Source organism: Schistocerca piceifrons, chromosome 5 (assembly GCF_021461385.2).
Source record: "Schistocerca piceifrons isolate TAMUIC-IGC-003096 chromosome 5, iqSchPice1.1, whole genome shotgun sequence".
Classification (NCBI taxonomy): domain Eukaryota; kingdom Metazoa; phylum Arthropoda; class Insecta; order Orthoptera; family Acrididae; genus Schistocerca; species Schistocerca piceifrons.
The window spans coordinates 273973930-273996547 of NC_060142.1; the positions used below are offsets into that span (position 1 = coordinate 273973930).

Here is a 22618-nt window from a genome sequence, read left to right on the forward strand (position 1 = left end):
TACAAAAGGAATCTCAAGGCAGTATAGTAAGAATTGTTTTCAAACAAAACAAAAGATATTCAAGGAAATTACGCAGGGCTATCCATCAATGTGCACACATTCAGGTGAGGAGATAGATGAATAGATGACTTCTTCAAAAATTTACAGAAAGTGGTAGAGGACAACTTTCTCACTGAATTAGGATAATGTTGGTTTTTCATGCAAAAATGGGACAAAAATTAAATAATGATTTGTAATAAAATTAAAATAATGAACTCTCAATGCAGTGAGGAGACTGCTGTACAAATTAACAATGAAGTAACAATGAAGTCATAGAACCAGTTTATGGGTTTTGTATTTAGCGCAGTTGAAGACACTGACTGGATGGATAGGAAATAAATAAAGTGAAAAATAAATATAGCCTACAGTGATTTTGGTAAAATAATTTTCAAAGCTAAGTTTACAGTGTATTTTAAAATCAAAGTTTACAATTAATGTGTATTATCAGCTTTGATTAACAGAAGGCATGCCTAAAAATACATGTTTTTAATTTTCTTTTGGAATTATAGGGATACTTCATATCAGTTAGCAGCTTCTTGCAGACATTCATATCAGAATACAGAACCACTGTTTGAACCCAAGAAAGGAGGTAAAGACTACATAAGAATTACCCTTCTGTCTATTATTAGTTTTGTAAGTCCTAATTCAGTTGAAACTAATTTTCATTATCTGTATCAAATACTATTAACAAACACTGGATCTCTGGAGAGGCCTGTTAAAGATGTGCTAGCTTAATGTGGTTTTCTTGATTTTGCTTTTGCTGAACACATATTTTCTTTACTGTAGCTACATATCCCCATACAATAACGTAACTGTGGGTGATAGTGTGGAAAGTAAGTCAGCACCATTTTGCTCAAATCAATGGCGCAAGGAATATGTCTAAATGCAGAACATGCTACACTGAGCATCTTCATTGGTTTATTTATGTCTTGACTCCATTTTTCTTGTTACACAGCTACATCCTAATAAATAATGTTGTTACATATGACCATTAATTCCTCTTCTGGTGTCAGCAGATCATTTTAACAGGGTATTCGCTCACCATACGGCCATCCCACAAGTGCTGTGGTGATTACCAGTTTCAATTTTTGAGCATGTCATCTTTCTTTGTTTGATACTGCATATTGTAAGTCTTTGTGAGATTCAAATTTAGCATGCTTTCTGTGAATCAGCCGTAGGCTTGTTCATTTATCATCTGAGCAGTGTTACAAATGGTAGATTTTGGTCTTTGATTAGCATGCTGCTGTCACTGACAAACATGAGATTTTTTTTCAAGAGTACTTGAAATTCATTATGAAGTTACGTGTGTAGATTGGGAGTACAAGTGGATCCTTTACCAATCATCATGGGACTGACTTATGTTCCCCCAGTGTCAGTTTAATTTTATTCCTAAGATTGATTTTGCCGGCCGCGGTGGTCGTGCGGTTCTAGGCGCTCCAGTCCGGAGCCGCGCTGCTGCCACGGTCGCAGGTTCGAATCCTGCCTCGGGCATGGATGTGTGTGATGTCCTTAGGTTAGTTAGGTTTAATTAGTTCTAAGTTCTAGGGGACTGATGACCACAGCAGTTGAGTCCCATAGTGCTCAGAGCCATTTGATTTCATCAGTTTCCCTGCAAAATACTTATAGCTCATGAATCTATCCATTTTCATAGCCAATGGTATATTTTAAACACACCTGGAAAAAGTTTTGTAAATATTTTGAACGTTTGACAGACGAGACCCCATAGCTGGAGGTATGCCATGCCTTCCTCACAACTGAGAACCAGATCCAATTTCCATTTGCAGGATAATAATCAGACTGTGGTGCACTTGACAAAAAATCCAGTCATCTTTTTTGTCAAAAGGAAGTAAAAGTATGAAGATTAGGGTGTAATGTCCCATTTTGATGAGATTGTTAGAGATGGAAGATATGCTCGGATGGTGGAAGAATGAGTATGGTAATTGCCCATGTCCTGTCTAAAGCAATGACACTGGCATTTACTTTAAGCAATTTAGGGAAACACAGAAAACTAAAACTGGTTGGCTGGATGGGGATGTAAACTGCCAACATTATGAATGTGACCCCAGTCAGACAAAGAGAAAACTATCTTCCTACTGCACAACTCAATACGTTAATGATCAAATCTACTAAGATAAAATGATTTTTTTGAAAGATAAAAGAGTGTTGTGCATCTCTGCACAGCTTACGTATTTACACTGAAATTTTATGAACCAAGTATTTTTGTGATTTCAAGAGAACTTCGACAAAATTTCCAAACAGTGAAAATGAAGCCAAAGGCCTACAATGAATGATACATTGGTTTCCTCTTTTCCAGCCTTATTTGCTTTTATGACAGTAAAAACATTTATGACAAATTTTGTCTTTCACAGTTGTTTGTGAACATTATATTTTGAAATTGTGCACAGTTACTCCACTTGTCTTAATGTTCTCTTCCACAAGCGGACATACTGAAATGAATACTGTGTGTGTGTGTGTGTGTGTGTGTGTGTGTGTGTGTAGAATTTTCCAGCTTTAATTAGATAAATGATTGTTTCTGATGTAATTGAAAATATAAGCAACATGCTGCTGCAGTGGATCTGTAAGACAATTTCATTCTGTACAGAACAGTAACTTGAGAAAAATCACATTATTTTTTGGTTTTTAAATACCTGACTGCACAGCTTAGTATCTCTACAAGCAGAATGTCATCTCAAATATCTTAACTTCACCACATTCAATGTGAATTGTTGGGATGGCAATTGCATCCAGATGTGACAACCAACTTTTGGTCCTTACCTTTTCATATAAGTCACTTGGCAATAGATTTGAAGAAAACAAATTCAGTGGCCATTACTATAAGAGTGCACAAACACATGTGTTTTATTGATAACACAACTTTTACATTCTTATTCAAATTCACATAATTGTACAAAAAGTTATTTTATAAACATTACAGGTAGCAACATCTTTTCCTTTTGTACAGTACAAACTCTGCTGCTGAGAGTATTTCAGACAGATAATTGTAGATGAATTTCAGTTGTTGTTGGTCTTGACTGGACAAAACAAACTTAATCAACACAGATAGTGTAAATTCCTGTGCAAAATTAAAGCTGTGGTAAACTTAATAAGACCATTTCTGAAATTTCTCCCTTATGTAAAGACAAACAGAAAGTACATGCAACTCCTTCATGCAGTATGCAGCATAATGTTACAAGCCATGCATGTGACTAAAGTCTTACGTGGATAGTTTTCTTTGGTTTGTATGTTATGTGCAATGATGGAGATGCTTACGTAAATACAACAAAGCTTGTGCTTTCTCTAGATGCACCCAGACCAAACTAACCTTTCTAACAATCTCCTTTTTAGTTCTGGTGGATATGTTACATAAATATAATGTTCATTTTGTCCCATATCATTTATTTCTGGAACTGTGTAATATTCCTCTGAGTATAAAGGCCTATTAGTTGAATTTGCATGATGCACTGGAGACGAAGTAGCCGTTGCAGTGGCACTTGTGCTGGCAACACTTTGGTCATCAGAACTGGAACAATAAAGAAAAAACTTATCACAGTTATGAAAAGCAGTTACATAACTTGTTGCATCCTAAATTGTTAAATAACTTTCTTAAAGGTGACATTATAACCAAGTCAGCTTCTTCTCCATATCCTGAAAAAAATTTTCAAGCAGATTCAAACGGTAACAGAAGGTGCATGCAAAAATGTAATAATTTAGAGATGCAGGTAAACATGGTGCAAATGGTCTTACATTGTTTCAGAACTGTGTGAGTATTGCATCCATTGCTGTGTTACATTTTCTGACCTAACTAACTAATATTAATTTAATAACAATGTTTATTGTTCTGATCACTCCTACTGCTCTGTCATTGAATTTTCTGAAAATTAAGCAACCACTCAAAATTATATTTACTTTGTTGAACGTGAACAATGTGATTATTTCATTTTCTTATGTTTATTCTACAGTCTGAAACAAGATCTCCATGTTGTTGTTGCTATAATAAATCTTCTCCGTAAGTAGTACAACCAAATAGCATCCCCCTGTCTCCTCCTTGATTACAATACTTGTAGTTAGTGGTAATGATGGCTTTAATGTCCTTTTTTCAAATGCATATAATATTAAATGTTTGTACTGAAGGTTTATTTCAGTAACTGAACTGATTGTAGCTATTCTTCTATTTTTATTCTGAAGTATTGTTGATTACGCTGGAAATCACAGAACACAAAAAATGCTGACAAAAACCTCCCCTCCTCCTCACATCAGTTGGGTCCTTCTCTCCCTGGTGTATGAGTGAGTGATCTTTAATTTTTAACCTTCCCCAGGCCCCCTCTCTCCTTCCCAAGGGAGCAAAAAGCAGTTCCAAAAACAAGGACATTGTGTGTAATTTTCTGTGTGTCTGTCGGCAGTACTGACATGTCTCCTGGAAGTAAGTACTGAGCAGCATTTCTGGTCTGTTTCGTACTTCAGTGAAAGACATGTTTGTACACACCATCAGGTGCCATAAAAACTTTATTGAAATGCGCTATTAGTTTCAGTCTATGTGAACCATTTTCTGACAATGGAAAAAAAACCTTTTTAGCATCTTGCTTCCTGATTTATTAAACATAACTGGCTTAATATTGATTTATATATATCAAAACAAAAATAATCAATGTTCAAAAATATAATATGGATAGATTTAAAAAAAGATCCACTCAGTATGCAGTGGTGTGAGAAAACATATAAATGATGTGTAAATGTGTGAGCTTTTGGAGCTAGTGGCTTCTTCTTCTGGCAGAAGGGCTGTAGGGAATGGAAGAGGCAAAAAAGAACTGGTGAGGCTTAGGATAATGGAAGGGTTATGGAAAAGTCACCCAGAACCTTATGTCAGGGGGACTTATTGGACAGGATGAGAAGAAAAGACTTATTTTGCTACCTACAGTCTTTCCTTCTTGTTCCTTCCAATAAGTCTCCTCTCACCTGGGATACTGGATGACTTTTCTGTGCCTGTTCCCATTTCTTATACCTCACCAGCCATTTTCCTTCATCTCTCTTCCTTTCTCTCCGATCTTTCTGCCAGTAGAAGGAGCCACTGGCTCTGAAGGCTTGTGCATTTCCACGTCTTTTATATGTTTTCTCCTGTCACTGTTTGTTGAGTTGTTTTATTATCTCCATATTATATTTTTCGTATTGACTGAAAAAGTGAAACATCAGTATTTACATTACACATTTACATAATTAAGATTATCTTTTGAACAGTTTTCAAATTCTTCAAGTGTCTAAAAATTCTTTACTATCACCCATTTTTGTGTTTTGTTTTTAAATACTTTTGGTGAGATGTGGTGTGTGTCTGAAGGTAATGTATTGAATAACTTTCCACCTAAAAATTCAAAATACACTGTGTCTCCTTCAGCCTAGTTCTGGGCATAATCATGAGTAATGCTTGATGAGTATTATGTCATTGTACAGATTGCTCTAAGCTTGACACGCACCAGATGACCTTTTTCTACCAGTTTTCTTCACACAGCCCCTACAGAATTGCTATACAAAAGGGTACCATGCTTTAATTGGCAGCAAAATAGAACATAAGAGGGACTAAGCAATAGTTTTGAGACACATACGAGGTGTGACAAATAAATAGTAATGAAACTGGTCTCAGAACTTTGATTTATTGCAAACGAAGTTACAACTAACTTTTATTCCCATCAACATATATCCCTCTCATATCTATACACCACTCAACATTTGTCTCCCACTGCTCAAAGCAGTGCTGTACATCATCCATTGCCACCCTCTTTGACAAAACTGTCATTTTTGCTTTTACCTCTTCAACAGACTGAAAATGTGTTCCCTTCAATACACTTTTCAATTTTGGGAACAGATAAACGTCACAGGAATCTGGTGAATAGAAGGATGTTCGAGTGCAGGAATGCATTTGTCTGCTAAAACTCATTTCACTGATAAGTCACTGTGGGCTGATGTGTTGTCCTGGTGCAGACTCCGTGTGTCATTCTTCAAGCACCTGGTCTTTTCTTCATTACTCTTTACATCAACTTGATTAGGACTTGTATTTGTAGTATTTCTGATTAATGATTTGACCCACGGGCACCCATTTAGTCATGATAACATCCCTGATTTTGGAAAAAAAACAGCATTTCTTCAGTTTTGACTTGCCTCTGGAAATTGTTTATGCCATTAAAAAACTCATGCATTTGGTATAGAATTATCACCAAACACCTCCTTTAACATATGAAAACATTCTGCTGGTGACTTTTTGAAGTTCATGAGGAATTTGAGGTCAATGCATGCTCATGGCACTACTACAGAATAACCTCCTCCACATGAAGGCTCGAATGCAAACTAAAATATGCAAAAAGATGAAACAAATGGTGGTTGCTCTTGAAGGTTCAACATCAGTTGCATTCCTGTACCAACCTCCTCCATGTGGCGGTGCAACAGGAGGTTCAATTGGCTCAACTCGTGTTGTTTACTAGTACTTAAATAATACATGACAACCATTTACAAATACAGGGTGTTACAAAAAGGTACGGCCAAACTTTCAGGAAACATTCCTCACACACAAAGAAAGAAAATATGTTATGTGGACATGTGTCCAGAAACGCTTAATTTCCATGTTAGAGCTCATTTTATTACTTCTCTTCAAATCTCATTAATCATGGAATGGAAACACACAGCAACAGAACGTACAAGCATGACTTCAAACACTTTGTTACAGGAAATGTTCAAAATGTCCTCCGTTAGCGAGGATACATGCATCCACCCCCCGTCGCATGGAATCTCTGATGCGCTGATGCAGTCCTGGAGAATGGCGTATTGTATCACAGCTGTCCACAATACGAGCACGAAGACTCTCTACATTTGGTACCGGGGTTGCGTAGACAAGAGCTTTCAAATGCCCCCATAAATGAAAGTCAAGAGGGTTGAGGTCAGGAGGGCATGGAGGCCATGGTATTGGTCTGCCTCTACCAATCCATCAGTCACCGAATCTGTTGTTGAGAAGCGTACGAACACTTCGACTGAAATGTGCAGGAGCTCCATCGTCCATGAACCACATGTTGTGTCGTACTTCTAAAGGCACATGTTCTAGCAGCACAGGTAGAGTATCCTGTATGAAATCATGATAACGTGCTCCATTGAATTGAGGAAGTACAGTACATACTGACGAAACTAAAATGAACTCTAACATGGAAATTAAGTGTTTCCGGACACATGTCCACATAACATCTTTTCTTTATTTGTGTGTGAGGAATGTTTCCTGAAAGTTTGGCTGAACCTTTTTGTAACACCCTGTATATTCAGTATGACTATTTAAAGTTAATTTCAAGTCAAGATATAAACAAAGAAATTTAACAGATAGGCATTTGGTGTCAATATTGGATAAAATGAAAAATAATTATTTTTATATACAACATTTTTTAAATTGTCTAGATCACAGTTAGCTAATAATAATCATACAACTGGTTTTGGTTGAAAAAATTGACCATTTTCAGATCTGAAAAGAATAATCAAACAGAAAATTGCTTTAATTAACACAGTTTTTTTAAAAAATTAATGTTATTCCATAAATTTTTTATCACCAGACATAAGTAAAGAGATAAAACATACGAAATTTGGTGAGAAATTAGTGTTACCATATGTAAAATGTATAAAACACAGCATCTGAATAGCAGAAGCATACTTATAAAGAAATATATGAAATGAATATTCATGTATGAGATTGGAATCGCATGAATGCAACAGTTAATTAAAAATAGGGCACATCATCAGAAGAGCAGCTGCTTCTAACCCTATAAAAATAAGAATATAAAAACAACATGAGTAGAAGAAATGGACAACAGACACACAATATACATATTCATGTAAAAAAACTGTATCACTTACAGCAATTTTCTGTTTGCTTATTCTTTTCAGATCCCAAGATGGTTAATTTTTTCAATCAAAACTAGTTATCTACATGTGATATAAACAAGTAAAAGTTTGTAAATCATTTTTAAAATTTTATATTTAGGCATGTTTGAGATTGCTTCTCTTCGTCCTGAAAATGTCAGGTACTACTGAAAATAATGTTCATGGTCTTTCCACAATTAATAGATAATTCATTAGCTTTAAACCAGATATTCAATAACTTAAGGTACTCTCTGTTTTATAGTTTCATATTGTTCAGACATTTTCCAGAATTTATGAACACTGTTTTCATAAAGCACAGATTTACAAGGTATGTTATGGGGCTTATCATTTGCAAATACTGTAAGTAGTGTTGGCTCCAAGCACCAATTCTTTAGAAGGCCCTTTAGTAACATTCAGAAATTGTGATTTTTCTTTGTTGTAGTTTCTTCTGTTATTAATATAGAAACGTTCCTAGTACCACAACACCACAGTTTCTTCAGTAATATTTTGTAGTTTACAAAACCAAATGTCTTACTTACAGCAACTAGCTTGACTTGATTTTTTTAAGAAAAAGGGACTTGAAACCATACTTAGAATTTGTCAGGATATCATTATTTGACAAATGCAAAATTTTGGTAGTTGTATACAACAGTCAATTATTTTCTAAATTATATTAACCAGAGAAATTGGATGATAATTATTAGTATCAGTACAGGATTTGTCACCCTTTTTATGTATTTTTAAATATTTTGGAAAGCAAGTGTTAACTAAGATCTAAATTATTAATGTGCCCAGAGGATTTAATATTAACTCTATTATTTTTAACCACAAAGTTTAACAAACCATAGCTATCTTCAGACTTGGAATAGTTTAGTTTTGCTATTATTTAAAAATATCACATAATTCTGTTTCTTTCCAGATACAAGCTGTCACTATATTTCCACAGTTTTGTAAAACATGATTAGCATAAGCAGAGTTAGCATCAGATTTGCACTTCTGATTACCAGTGGTAATCCTATCCTTTGTAGCATTAACAAAAGAGAGATTAAATTCATCTACCACATCATATCAAAACAATAAAGAACATACCATTCTTTAAATTTCCTCTTACCACTTTTCTATCAAATAAATTGTATTACTGATCAATATTCCGTCTCTAGTGCCTCTAATCTGTGCTTACTTCATCAGTAATTCTGAAAGTCAGTTGTTCTCAGAGGATAGGCTAAGAAGTGCAAATCACACTTGTGGAAAGAAAAAAAAACCCTGTTGCATACTGACAAGGAAAGATATTTACACCATCATTTTTAAACTTATGTCGCCTGAGGCTTACTCGATGGACTAGTTGTAGAAATGGACCTAGGGGAGACATCAGATGTCATTGTGAAATTCCTACAATATTTCATTAGCACAAAAGATTAACATCTTCAGGTGTGACAAACACAATGCTGAGTTATGAGTGAAGTGCCAAATTTGGTGATTAATAACAATTTCTTGATTGGTAGTGGGAAAGACAGCTATGCTACCTGCAAGACAACAAATCAAGAAAGTGAGAAAAGCATAGTTTTGATTTTATTATGAACTGCCACTTCCACAGTTTCTTCAATATGAGCACCAGAGACATCAACGAGACGCTGTACAGCACAAGATTTGCACCTGGTGGCCAAAATTGGAACTAATGTTTTTCCAGTGGAAATTGGTTTTGCATTAACACATTAGCACATCTACCAAGTTTTGCTGCCATTCGATGTTTACAACCTGCTTTGGACCTCTGTGAGTAGCCACACTTTTATTATAATCACCCAGTGCCAAGTTTGAGTCCAAGTCTGGCATACAGTTTTAATCTGCAAGGAAGTTTCAAGGCAAAGCACATTCAACAGCTGAGCGGAATATCCACTCCAATAATACCATCATTGTTTGGCTGAATTTGCAGCTTGGGAGCTAATTTGGTTCTATTCAAGGGTTTGGGTAGTTTCTTTCTATTACTTATTACTTACCTTACCTCTGGTAAAGATTTGTGAATGTAAAAATTACCACATTGCTCTGCAGTCAGAGGTCATATTAAACTGTTTGAAGATCAGTATACGCTATGTTTGTATGTATTTGCTGTTTATTGTTAACTTTGTGGAGAAATTCAGAAAAGGATAATGTGCAAATTCAAAAGTACGCAAACAGTTATTTTCTCAATAACTATTGCTGCAGACTGCATCAAGTTTTATTCAATAAGTGTCAAACACAACAATCTGAGCTCATACTTACTCAAACAGAACCCATATTATGTAGTAGCAGAGGCAGATACCAAGAGAAAGCACCATAACCAACACAAAGACAAGGCCCCAAGGAAAATGTCTAGAATCATTGGGAGAATCTTCCCAGTAGCGGTCACAAGTGAGGTACCAACACACAGCACGATTCAACTCCTCTGTAACAAAAAGTCACACAAATAAATTATTAAATGAATTTGATGTTACTATATGGCTTAGAAATTTTTGTGTACAGTTCCTGCCAATATACTAGAATCCGCAGACTACTAGAATCTGCAGACTTATGTATTGTTCCTTTGTAGATACAACACATCGTCAACATTGACAAACACTGAAAAGAGTACTCCTCATGTCTTTTTATTACTCTTATTCATGTAGTTTACTATTTTTATCAACATTGTTTAGAGACATTATAAATGCTATCAAATTTATTTATGAGGTAACATTATTTCTGAGCTAACAAAAGTTGAGCATATGTACATACATATCTGATTAAGGATATGTTTGACTATCCAATCACAGAATATGGTGCTGAGCTCAATAGTCAACTATTCAACTGCTGCTAATAATACATGTGATTTATCTGGATTGTCTCCCTAAACACTCTCCAATGTCCCAGCCTACAGCAACATTGCACACAGAAATGCCTGCTATTCAACACATTCTTCAGCCTGCAATCCTTCTGGCCTCAATCGCTACCTTCGCCCCTTTTCCCCTCACATCCCCCCCCCCCCCCAAATCCCCACACTTCCTCTGTCCATACATCCACAATGTCACACTTCTTTCTGTTTTCTTTATGGTACTCTTTTTATTTATGTGCCTGCTTGGAGAGGTTTTTTTCTAGAAACTTTGGTCAAAATGGCCTTGTTATTAGTTTTAAATAGATCTTATAGTGTACAAGTTTCACCTAGCAAGCAACAAGGCAGAAGGTGGTATGGATGTTTCACTTCACCACATTTGCTTCATAAAGGAGTGGTCCCCACTTCTGCATACTGATCTTGCAGTGCGACAATCCCATACTAAGTATGACTTTATATTCACAATAAAAATACACTTTTCTACACTATTCACTCATAATTGTTGTAAAATTCACCCTAAAGAAGTTCATGAAAAAATATGACTTGTCATTAAAATCTAGTTCCTATTAGTAAACTACCAAATACAGTCACCTTAGATTTAGTTGTGGAAAAAAAAGATCAGTTTCAAAATTACAGCCTCTAAAGACATTATAAAATTCAGTAGGTAACTAAAAAGTGGTAATTCTGCTGATTATTGGTGTTTCTAGCATAAAGTTAAAATCTTGTGCTGACTTGATAGGATTACCATGTTTCCTGACATACTTAAATATTTTGTAGGAACGCCAATCTATAAAAATGAAAATAAGTAAACCACTTCCAATTACAGACCTATAGTGCTCCTTGCAATCCTTTCTAAAATGCTGAGAAAGTGGACTGTGGTAAAATACTGATCAGGACTTGTTAACTATGGTACCTCCTTGTTTAGCTTTTGTAAAGGTTTCTTCACAGAGAAAGCAATACAGGACCTCAAAAATGAAGTGCTAGCAGGGTTAAAAAAAATTTATCGTGTTGGTACATTTTGTGATCTTGCCAAAGTCAATAGTGTAGATCACAATTTTTTTGGTGAAATCAAAGGCTATTATATTAATGGCTTCCCCCTTGCATGGATGGTGTCTGACTTTCATAACATAAACAGATGATTTCATTGACAAACTGTGCTACAGTCAAGAAACTAAACTCAGAATGGAGGAACATAAAATGTCGAATTCCTCTTTTTCTCAATCCTCATAAACTTCCTATGACTTTAAAGAGCAATTCAAAGACAATACTGTTTGCTGATGACATGAGCATACTAATCAGGGTCCATGGGAGACACAGCTCAGATGATAGCTGAACTGGTTTACAGCAATCAGTTTAGGCCTTCATCTCACAAAGACACATTTTATAGAATTTCAGACTAGCAATATTGACATGTTAGCACCAGAAGTAGGCAATCTTGTTATGCACTGAATGAAACACACTACGTAAAATTCTTTTATTTCTAGTTGGATAACAGGTTAAACTTGTGTCAAACATTGATAAACTAATCAAGAAGCTCAGTTCAATATGTTTTGCCCTTGGAAGCATGTCTCATGGTGGTGACCTAAATTTCACACATCTTCACTCTCTGTTGTTTTATGGAATTACCTTCTCAAGCAGTGCAAGTAAACTAAATCAGGTGTTTATTTGGCAGAAGCGAACAGTAAGAATATTGTATGAAGTAGATTACCATATATCTTGCAGAAACCTTGCTCTTGGAATTCTTACACTCACTTCCCTTACACAATGACTCCTTAAATGTTAATGGTACTAACAACAAAAACAGTTTCAGCTGAACTGTGAATCACACAATCACAATACAAGACACAATTTCATGTAGACCTTGCCTTGTTGTTTAGGATACAGAGTGGAGTATGTACTCTCTTGGGAAGTAGCCAAACAAACATATCTCATTAGCCACTCTTTCTAAAAATTATATGAACATATAGAGTCAATAATTGAAAATTTCTGTTAGTTACATCACACATATCAGTGTTTGTTGTAAAGCTTTATGACAAATACTGTAGTATTTATTGCAAATTGCACTTGATACTTACAGCACTACATCAATATTTCCTTTGTAAAATACCATTGTAATAAAGTAAATATTATACTATCAATAGCAGATAAACGGCAGCTATCTGGTATAACTGAGGAGGCAGAAGCTTTTTTCCCAAAATACCAGCTTTCTTTCTAATTTACTTAAGTAAATTTAGATGGAAAAAGTGTGCAAAGCATCAAGCAGCACAATGACAGGTTATTGTTAATACAGTTCTTTTATTAATGTTTACCTTGGCTCATCCACATCCCTGAAGATTCTCCTTCTTGATAATATGGAATATTATTCTCAGATGTGCTACACATAGCAGAATATCATTTGGAAATTACTGCAATTGAACAGATGCACCTATATGGATACAGAGAGCATACTAACATAACAGTAGAAATAAAGGGAAGTAACTGAATGTGGAGATTTTGATATTGACTTCATATTGGATATATATGATCAAGGCACTTAACAGTTCCTGATGTTCATCTAAGGTTTGGTCCAAAAAGTATTATTACCAACAAGAATAGGAGGCTGTAATGCAATGACAACTGATAATTTGCTTCTTAAATATACGTGACTGTGATGGTAAGGTGATAGCAATAGAGCACCCCCATCAATCAGGTTTAACCAAAACTGAAGCATAGAGTTTCACAAAATCATAATTATTGACTCAGTTACTATATTCAGAGAGAATTCATGGCATGAATGATGGGAAGAAATTACCAAGGGCACACAGTACATGAGAAATTAATTCTGTCCTAAAAATATTCCTCAACATTATTAATTCAGTTTTCATTTTTAATGGTACAGGAACAATTACGATAAAAGCTAGAAGAAGGTATTGCTAACATGGAGGACCAAAGTATTTTGTGCAAGGTACAGAAGAGAGCTGTATTTGATGCAGAGGGATAGTTCTGACCAAGAATTAAAGGGACATTATGAGCAACACTTCTACTACATCAAAAAGAAAAAAAAATCAGCAATGCAAATGATACTTAACTTCTTGTTGAAAGTAGCAGTGAGAGAAATGATCTTAAACTCGGATCACTGGTTCCTAAATTCAGTGGCTTCTTCCTCCCTGTAGTTGAAAACACAAGGACAAAAAAGGACTCCTGAAAGCATGGCCATTAGATTTACTTAGAAATCCACTGAATTTTCTACTACCAGACATCAGTTTTGGCAAATCATCTTTTAGATGACCAAAATCATTAGGCCACTGTAACTGTTGTGGATACAATAATATTTCAACCAAAGTACTAAAAACTTGCATTGACTTGGTAGTGCCCTTCCCTCCTTGAGTTACATTTGTAACCAGCTGATGAGCCAAGGGCTATAACCTGAAAGACTGAAGTATGCAGTAGTAACATCCATTTATAAAGGGGGACATAAGTTAGTGACTCTCTATTTAAAAACCAGCTCCCTCCTTCCTACCATGGTCTCTAAAATTTTTGGGAAATTAAAAAGCAACACAACATTGGACCATCATTCTGGAAATAGCATTCCAACAGCAGGTCAGTACTGATTCTGTAAATGCTTTTCTCCCGAGAAAGCAATACACTGAGATGACAAATGTCATGAGGTGGCGGCAGTATTACATACACAATGTATAAAAGGGCAGTGCATTGGCAGAGCTTTTGTTTGGACTCAGGTGATTCATGTGAAAAGGTGTCCAACATCATTATGGTTGTACAATGTCAAGAGCATGCCAAGAATACCACATTTCAGGCATTACCTCCTACCAAGGACAATGACTTCACTTAATGATTGAGAACAGTGGCTTTTCTGTAGAGTTATCACTGCTAAAAGACAAGCAACACTGTCTGAAATAACTGCAGAAATCAATGTGGGATGTACAATGAATGTATCCGTTAGTACAGCGCAGTGAAATTTGGCACAAATGGTATGGAAATTCCAGCCTTTGCCACTGATGAAACAACTTGCAGTATGGGTGTATGAACCAGCTGCCTGCTGTGGAGGTCCATACATAACAACAATCACTGATTGGTCATTGAGAAGACACTGTTGGTAGCCCCACAATTCATCTGGGAGGTCAGAAGCTCAATAGTTGCATGTCTATTCATCTCTTAAACAAACCTCCACAGCCATCATTCAGCCCTGTCATCTATGGCCTGTTGTGCACCAAAGTTGCCTTGGTGACAGTTTTGGATAGTGTCATTTTGCCATGCACAGTATACTTTAGCCACAGCAGTGTGTGAAGAGTTTACAAACTTAGCTATTTAAGAAATGCTTTTACCCTCTGTCCAAAAGCCAATGATCATGCCCTTTTGGTTGTCAGATAAATCACTCTGTTTCTTCATTGTGACAACAATGACTGCTCTTGTTTCTGCATTCCCCCCGCTCTCCTAACATGCTTTATATAATATACTCTCCACTGATAGTGCTGCCACCTGCCATTTGTGAGTAGTTATTGCACATTGATTTTAAAAACAGATGGCGATCACATTAATGTGACTGGACTGCATATAATGAAAATGTGACAAAATGATGGTGTCCATGACCAAAAATAACAGCAGTTTGTATGTACCTGTGGCATACAGTACATTTCAGATGCATATATCTATTGGATATTGATACCAATCAGTCCTTTAAGAGATTATAAAGCTGACTTACTAATGGATATAAAACATGTATGCCATGTTGCCAGGAGCACAGATTATCAATATTGTTTATTGTGATAATTACAAAAGATCAAAGGTGCAAACAACAAACTACCACTGAGTGTCAACAAATAAAGAACATAGTTGATTAGATTAGATTAGATTAGATTAGATTAGATTAATACTAGTTCCATGGATCATGAATACGATATTTCGTAATGATGTGGAACGAGTCGAATTTTCCAATACATGACATAATTAGGTTAATTTAACAACATACTTAAGTTAATATAACAACTTTATTTTCTTGTGTTTTTTTTTGTTTTTCTTTATTTTTTATTTTTATTTTTTTATTATTTTTTTAAATATTTTTTTTTCTTTTTTTTCTTAATTTATATCTAAAAATTCCTCTATGGAGTAGAAGGAGTTGTCATTCAGAAATTCATTTAATTTCTTCTTAAATACTTGTTGGTTATCTGTCAGACTTTTGATACTATTTGGTAAGTGACCAAAGACTTTAGTGCCAGTATAATTCACCCCTTTCTGTGCCAAAGTTAGATTTAATCTTGAATAGTGAAGATCGTCCTTTCTCCTAGTATTGTAATTATGCACACTGCTATTACTTTTGAATTGGGTTTGGTTGTTAATAACAAATTTCATAAGAGAGTATATATACTGAGAAGCTACTGTGAATATCCCTAGATCCTTAAATAAATGTCTGCAGGATGATCTTGGGTGGACTCCAGCTATTATTCTGATTACACGCTTTTGTGCAATAAATACTTTATTCCTCAGTGATGAATTCCCCCAAAATATGATGCCATATGAAAGCAATGAGTGAAAATAGGCATAGTAAGCTAATTTACTAAGATGTTTATCACCAAAATTTGCAATGACCTTTATTGCATAAGTAGCTGAACTCAAACGTTTCAGCAGATCATCAATGTGTTTCTTCCAATTTAATCTCTCATCAATGGACATACCTAAAAATTTGGAATATTCTACCTTAGCTATATGCTTCTGATTAAGGTCTATATTTATTAATGGCGTCATACGATTCACTGTACGGAACTGTATGTACTGCGTCTTATCAAAATTCAGTGAGAGTCCGTTTACAAGGAACCACTTAGTAATTTTCTGAAAGAAAGTATTGACAATTTCATCAGTTAATTCTTGTTTCTCAGGTGTGATTACTATACTTGTATCATCAGCGAAGAGAAGTAACTTTGCCTCTTCATGAATATAGAATGGCAAGTCATTAATATATAATAAGAACAACAAAGGACCCAAGACTGACCCTTGTGGAACCCCATTCTTGATAGTTCCCCATTTTGAGGAATGTGCTGATCTTTGCATGTTACGAGAACTACTTATTTCAACTTTCTGCACTTTTCCAGTTAGGTACGAATTAAACCATTTGTGCACTGTCCCACTCATGCCACAATACTTGAGCTTGTCTAGCAGAATTTCATGATTTACACAATCAAAAGCCTTTGAGACATCACAAAAAATCCCAATGGGTGGTGTTCGGTTATTCAGATCATTCAAAATTTGACTGGTGAAAGCATATATGGCATTTTCTGTTGAAAAACCTTTCTGGAAACCAAACTGACATTTTGTTAGTACTTCATTTTTACAGATATGTGAAGCTACTCTTGAATACATTACTTTCTCAAAAATTTTGGATAAAGCTGTTAGAAGGGAGATTGGATGGTAATTGTTGACATCAGATCTATCCCCCTTTTTATGCAAAGGTATAACAATAGCATATTTCAGTCTATCAGGGAAAATGCCCTGTTCCAGAGAGCTATTACACAGGTGGCTGAGGATCTTACTTATCTGTTGAGAACAAGCTTTTAGTATTTTGCTGGAAATGCCATCAATTCCATGTGAGTTTTTGCTTTTAAGCAAGTTTATTATTTTCCTAATTTCAGAGGGAGAAGTGGGTGAGATTTCAATTGTATCAAATTGCATAGGTATGGCCTCTTCCATTAACAGCCTAGCGTCTTCTAATGAACACCTCGATCCTACTATATCCACAACATTTAGAAAATTATTATTAAAAATATTTTCAACTTCTGACTTTTTGTTCGTAAAGTTTTCATTCAATTTGATGGTAATACTGTCTTCCTCTGCTCTTGGTTGACCTGTTTCTCTTTTAATAATATTCCAAATTGTTTTAATTTTATTATCAGAGTTGCTGATTTCAGACATGATACACATACTCCTGGATTTTTTAATAACTTTTCTTAATATAACACAGTAGTTTTTATAATTTTTGATAGTTTCTGGGTCACTACTCTTTCTTGCTGTCAGATACATTTCCCTTTTCCGGTTACAAGATATTTTTATACCCTTAGTAACCCATGGTTTGTTACAAGGTTTCTTACGAGTATATTTAACTATTTTCTTGGGGAAGCAGTTTTCAAATGCATTTACAAAAATGTCATGAAATAAATTATATTTTAAATTGGCATCAGGTTCACGGTACACCTCATCCCAGTCTAACTGCTGTAGGCTTTCCCTGAAATTTGCAATTGTTAAATCGTTGACTGAACGTACTTCTTTGGAGGACTGTTTAGTATTGCTGAATGGAGCTATGTCATATATTGTAACTAGCTGTGCACCATGATCAGAAAGACCATTCTCAACAGGCTGAGCATTTATCTGGTTAAACTTATCTTGGTCTATAAAGAAGTTATCTATCAGTGAGCTGCTATCCTTTACCACCCGAGTAGGAAAATCAATAATGGGTGTCAAATTGAAAGAACCGAGTAATACTTCAAAGTCATTTTTCCTATTACCCTCTTTCAGAGAATCTACATTGAAGTCCCCACAAATAATAATTTGCTTCCCCCTGTCTGACAGATAGCACAACAAGGAGTCCAAATTTTTCAGAAATAGATGAAAATTTCCTGATGGGGACCTATATACAGTTACAATTATAAATGTGCCTTTATTTAATTTAAGCTCACAGGCACATGCTTCTATATGTTTCTCTACACAAAACCTTTTTGTTTCTATACTTTTTGCACAATGATAACTTTTGACATATATGGCAACTCCTCCTTTCTCCATATTTTCTCTCATTACATGTGCAGAGAGCTTATAACCACTTACATTTACCTTATCCATATCAGTAACAATGTGATGCTCAGACAGGCATAGTATATCTATTTCATTCTCAGCTTCTAAATCTTCTAAACAAACCAGAAGCTCATCTACTTTATTCTTTAAACTCCCAATATTTTGCTGAAATATACTTACATTATTTTTAATTATACTTTTATGAGAACCTTTCCTTATTCTAACATTTGCAGTACTCTCCTGTCTGAGTTTCTCATTGTGCTTAGGCCTAGTTCCTATACCAGTGGTCACATGGTGTTCAGAGAGGCAGATTATGTCAATTGGGTTGGGTGACTAGTTCATCAATGCAATTACCTAGGACTGAGATACAACTTGGTGGAGATAAAATTTCTGGTGATTGGTGAAAATTTATAATTGATAGCTGTGATTGGTGATCCAATGTGCTAGAATTGTGCTGTTTAATTTTTTTCCTAAACTGAAGATTTGTTTCAATCCTGACCTCTCGTAGAACTTGACATCTTTCTGTCTTACCTATCCTAAAAAAGGTGCTGCTCCAACACCTGTAACCACTGGCATTTTACCATTCATGGCAGTGCCTCCCCCCCTTAAATTTCCTGTTATTACCCCAGCCAGTTTCCCCTTCCCTTTCCTGTTGAGATGTAGGCCGTGCCTGGTATAGTCCCACCTACTGAGATAATCAACAGGAACCACACCAATATGAGCCCCCGCACCCGACCCAAGCAGCCGTTCCAACTCCAAATTAACTCTCCCAACAGAAGAGTTCAAATGAGGCCGGTCATGGCGTCTCAGGACAGATACAAATTCAACATTGGTGTGTCTCGATGCCGACGCAATCTTTACCAGATCACACTCTATACTGTACCCAGGATCTCTGTCGATGCTGTTCCCTGGCCCTCCCACAATAACCACGGTGTCTTCCCTGGTAAATCCTTTACAGAGTGAACCTAAATCCTCTGTCACCTGATCCAGATTAGCACTTGGTTTGAAAAAATTTGTGACCTGGTATTCTGGTCCTAATTCCTCCTGCAGAAGTTGGCCTACACCTCTGGCATGAGAACTGCCTAACAACAAAACTTTCTTCCTTTTCGATGACTTTCCTACATTCTTTTTCAATTTCCTATTGAAAGTTTGTTGTGTCCTGTCTACACCTACCTCTGCTTGAGGCTCATCAGTTTCTAACTGAAGCAACAGGTCAAACTTATTTTTGACATTCACCACAAAACTGTCAGACTTAGTTCTAGGCCTGTTCCTTCTGCTACCTGTTGCCACTTCCCACCTCTCTTTGCCCTTCTCCCTCCTTAACCTGTCCAGATCTTCCCTAGCCTGATCTAGCTCAGCCTGAAGGGCAGCAATTTTCCCCTCCTGTTCCACTATCTTCCTATCTCTGCTGCAAATCCTACATAACCACTGATGAGCCTGATCCACTTTCCCAACACCCACGCCACTGCAGTCCCCCCAGTGAAAAAAACTACTGCATCCATCACACCAAACCCCGGAACTAACAATTCTACGGCAAGTCAGGCACTTCTCACTCATGGCAAAAATAATACTTTAGCTAGAATAAATCAATTAAATTACCGAAAATCAAAAAAGACGTTACAAGAATTAAGCCTATTCACAAATGTATATAAGCAAGTTTCTGATTTAAAATTCCGCTGTTTTTCTGAGATCTGTATTAAAACAACGAAGGTATACGCTATTTATTATATATTTCACTCGATGGAATGAAAAAAGGACAATTAAACTAGATACTTTAACTTTGATTCTCCAAAAACGTTACGAGAATAGGCCTATAAACAAATGTATATAGGCAAGGTTCTGATATAAAGTTACGCTGTTTTTCTGAAATCTGTATTAAAACAATGAAGTTATACGCTATTTACGGTAGTTTACTTATTTGTTACCGAGAAACTAGTTAAATTACCTTGAAACAAGAAACAAACACGTTTACAAAATTTAAGCCTAAGCGCGACTTCGCGAAGTTACGATCTTTTCGTGTTTTCTGAAAAAATACGCAAAGAAAAGTCAAACCTTTAACGGCAAGACTAAACGATACACTAATGCACGTATTTGACTTGTTGACAGCGTTAAACTAAATTATATTCCTGTCTAAATCACTTAACTTTCTGGAAATGGTTTCTGGCGTCACTTACTCGGCGGCCATCCTTGGTGCTCCAATTATCAAAAACTTTAATGTATATTGTTACATGTTTCAACAATGTTCAACTGTAAGTAGCACTGGAAGAGTTTCCACTTTCATGTTTGCATGTTTCTTAGTGTCAGCCACTGAACTGGGAAAGAAGCACTTCTGTTTCATGCTTTTCATTTTATAATTGTAAACTGGATTTGGGTGTGGATCATTTAGTATCCTATGATGGAGATGGGAAACCAGAGGATTTGTCAGTCTACTAGTCATGGGTTTTCAAACTCTCTCACTCAGGGTACAGATAATGTTCCAATGGGCAGCTCTGTGATGAGCCAGACACAATAAGAGGGCTGTCCTGATGCTCTGTCAGACACTGCAGTGTTGCATATGAAGCCATTTGTAGGTGACATTCCAACACTTCTGAGAGACTATTTTAGTATGCATGCATATTTGATGTATTTGTGGATACAATAGTTAGAACAGTATAAGAGACAACAGACTTAGCAACAACAAAAGCATTGACAACAGCTATGGTTGCATCAGAGTGGAGTCACCAGCTAAAACAGCTACTGAAACAACATCAGTTAGCAACACAGTACTGGTGCTATGTCAATTTCAGTGAAATAGAAGAAAGATGGGAAGTTTACCTACATCAATGCCACCTTCAGTGCAGGGCAAGTATTTTAATGCTATTTGTTAAAGTGCTATCTTACTTTCTTCAACTAGTAAATTATCAGTTAAAGCAATCTACTGATTCTAGATCCTTTGAATTTTCTGAAATTTGTGATTTGTTGTCTAGCCTTTAACATCAAAAAACCCACAGCTTAACCACAAGGCTCAAATTTAATCATTGTACCAAATAACTAGGTCATGGCATAGGTTGCACAACTATAAGAACTATCCAGATAGTACAAATTTTATGATGAATTGTTCATATGTCTCATACACAGTCTCTTATACGTGAAGTGGGATCTAGATTATCCTCTGATAAACATGTAAGGGTGCTGGGAACATCAGATTCATCCATCAGTCAAATTTTGATAACTGCATTGACAAAGTCAAATTATCTTGTAAGTGACACTGCAGAACAATTGACAACATGTGTAAATCATCATCATAACCTGGATTTTCCACCACAAGCCTGTTATTTCATGCAATCCTGCTACCAAGGACACAATAATTAATATAACTGCCCCCACGACATTGGTAGATGCCCAGAGACAACATTGTGTAGTGCATTGTCAATTTCTAGCACTAGCAACATCTAAAAGCAGTAGTCCTCAATGTTGTCATGCCATATCAATCATAAATCATAAAAGTTGTGTTCTGACTTCTTCAATATCCTTTAGAAGCAACATTATGAGGGTGAAGTTAAGTGTTTCAACTTTCATAAGTCTGACCACTGGGGCAGCATGTAATTCAATTGGCTGGCACCAATAAAATGGCACAACATGCCTGTGCATGCTTTTGTGTCAATACCAGCTACAATATGGACCTCCATTCAAATTGGTGATCAATCTGACCACTAATAGAAGTGAGATGGAATTTACAGTCAATATGATAGAATCTGTGTCCATGATTAACTTTGACATATAACAACACTGATGCACCTTCAGCAGTAGGTCATCACCAACAGTTGTCAGAAGATCCCATTAAGAGGCCAACCAATGCCAAAGTAAGCTGTAACCATGTAACTTTAGTACTAGCACTTCTTTTAGATATTTTGTCAGTAAAACTTAATATATTTTGTTTGGATATTTTAACTTATTCAAGTTTAAAGTAGATAATCAATTCCATTTAGCAATCCAGTACGCCAGACACAAAACACCAACAATTGTTTAAATTCAAAGTAGGGAATACAAAATGTTTTCAATCATCCATTTCATTTAAATCATCCTCACAGTTGGGTTTTTGCAGCA

The 22618-nt window shown here is 35.8% G+C and overlaps 1 protein-coding gene across 4 annotated transcripts in view; it reads right to left on the reverse strand.

Annotated features, from left to right (window-relative positions):
- Nucleotides 1-22618, reverse strand: part of LOC124799222 — a 185103-nt gene that overhangs the window by 80215 nt on the left and 82270 nt on the right. For all 4 annotated transcript variants that reach the window (XR_007016986.1, XM_047262757.1, XM_047262758.1 and 1 more), the window contains exons 7-8: nt 10177-10339; nt 3362-3559 (exon numbers count right to left, since the gene is read on the reverse strand). Coding sequence is in view for 3 of the 4 variants with exons in the window: in XM_047262757.1 (XP_047118713.1) it covers nt 3362-3559; nt 10177-10339 (361 nt within the window). In the remaining variant the exon portion in view is untranslated. The remainder of the gene's footprint in view (nt 1-3361; nt 3560-10176; nt 10340-22618) is intronic.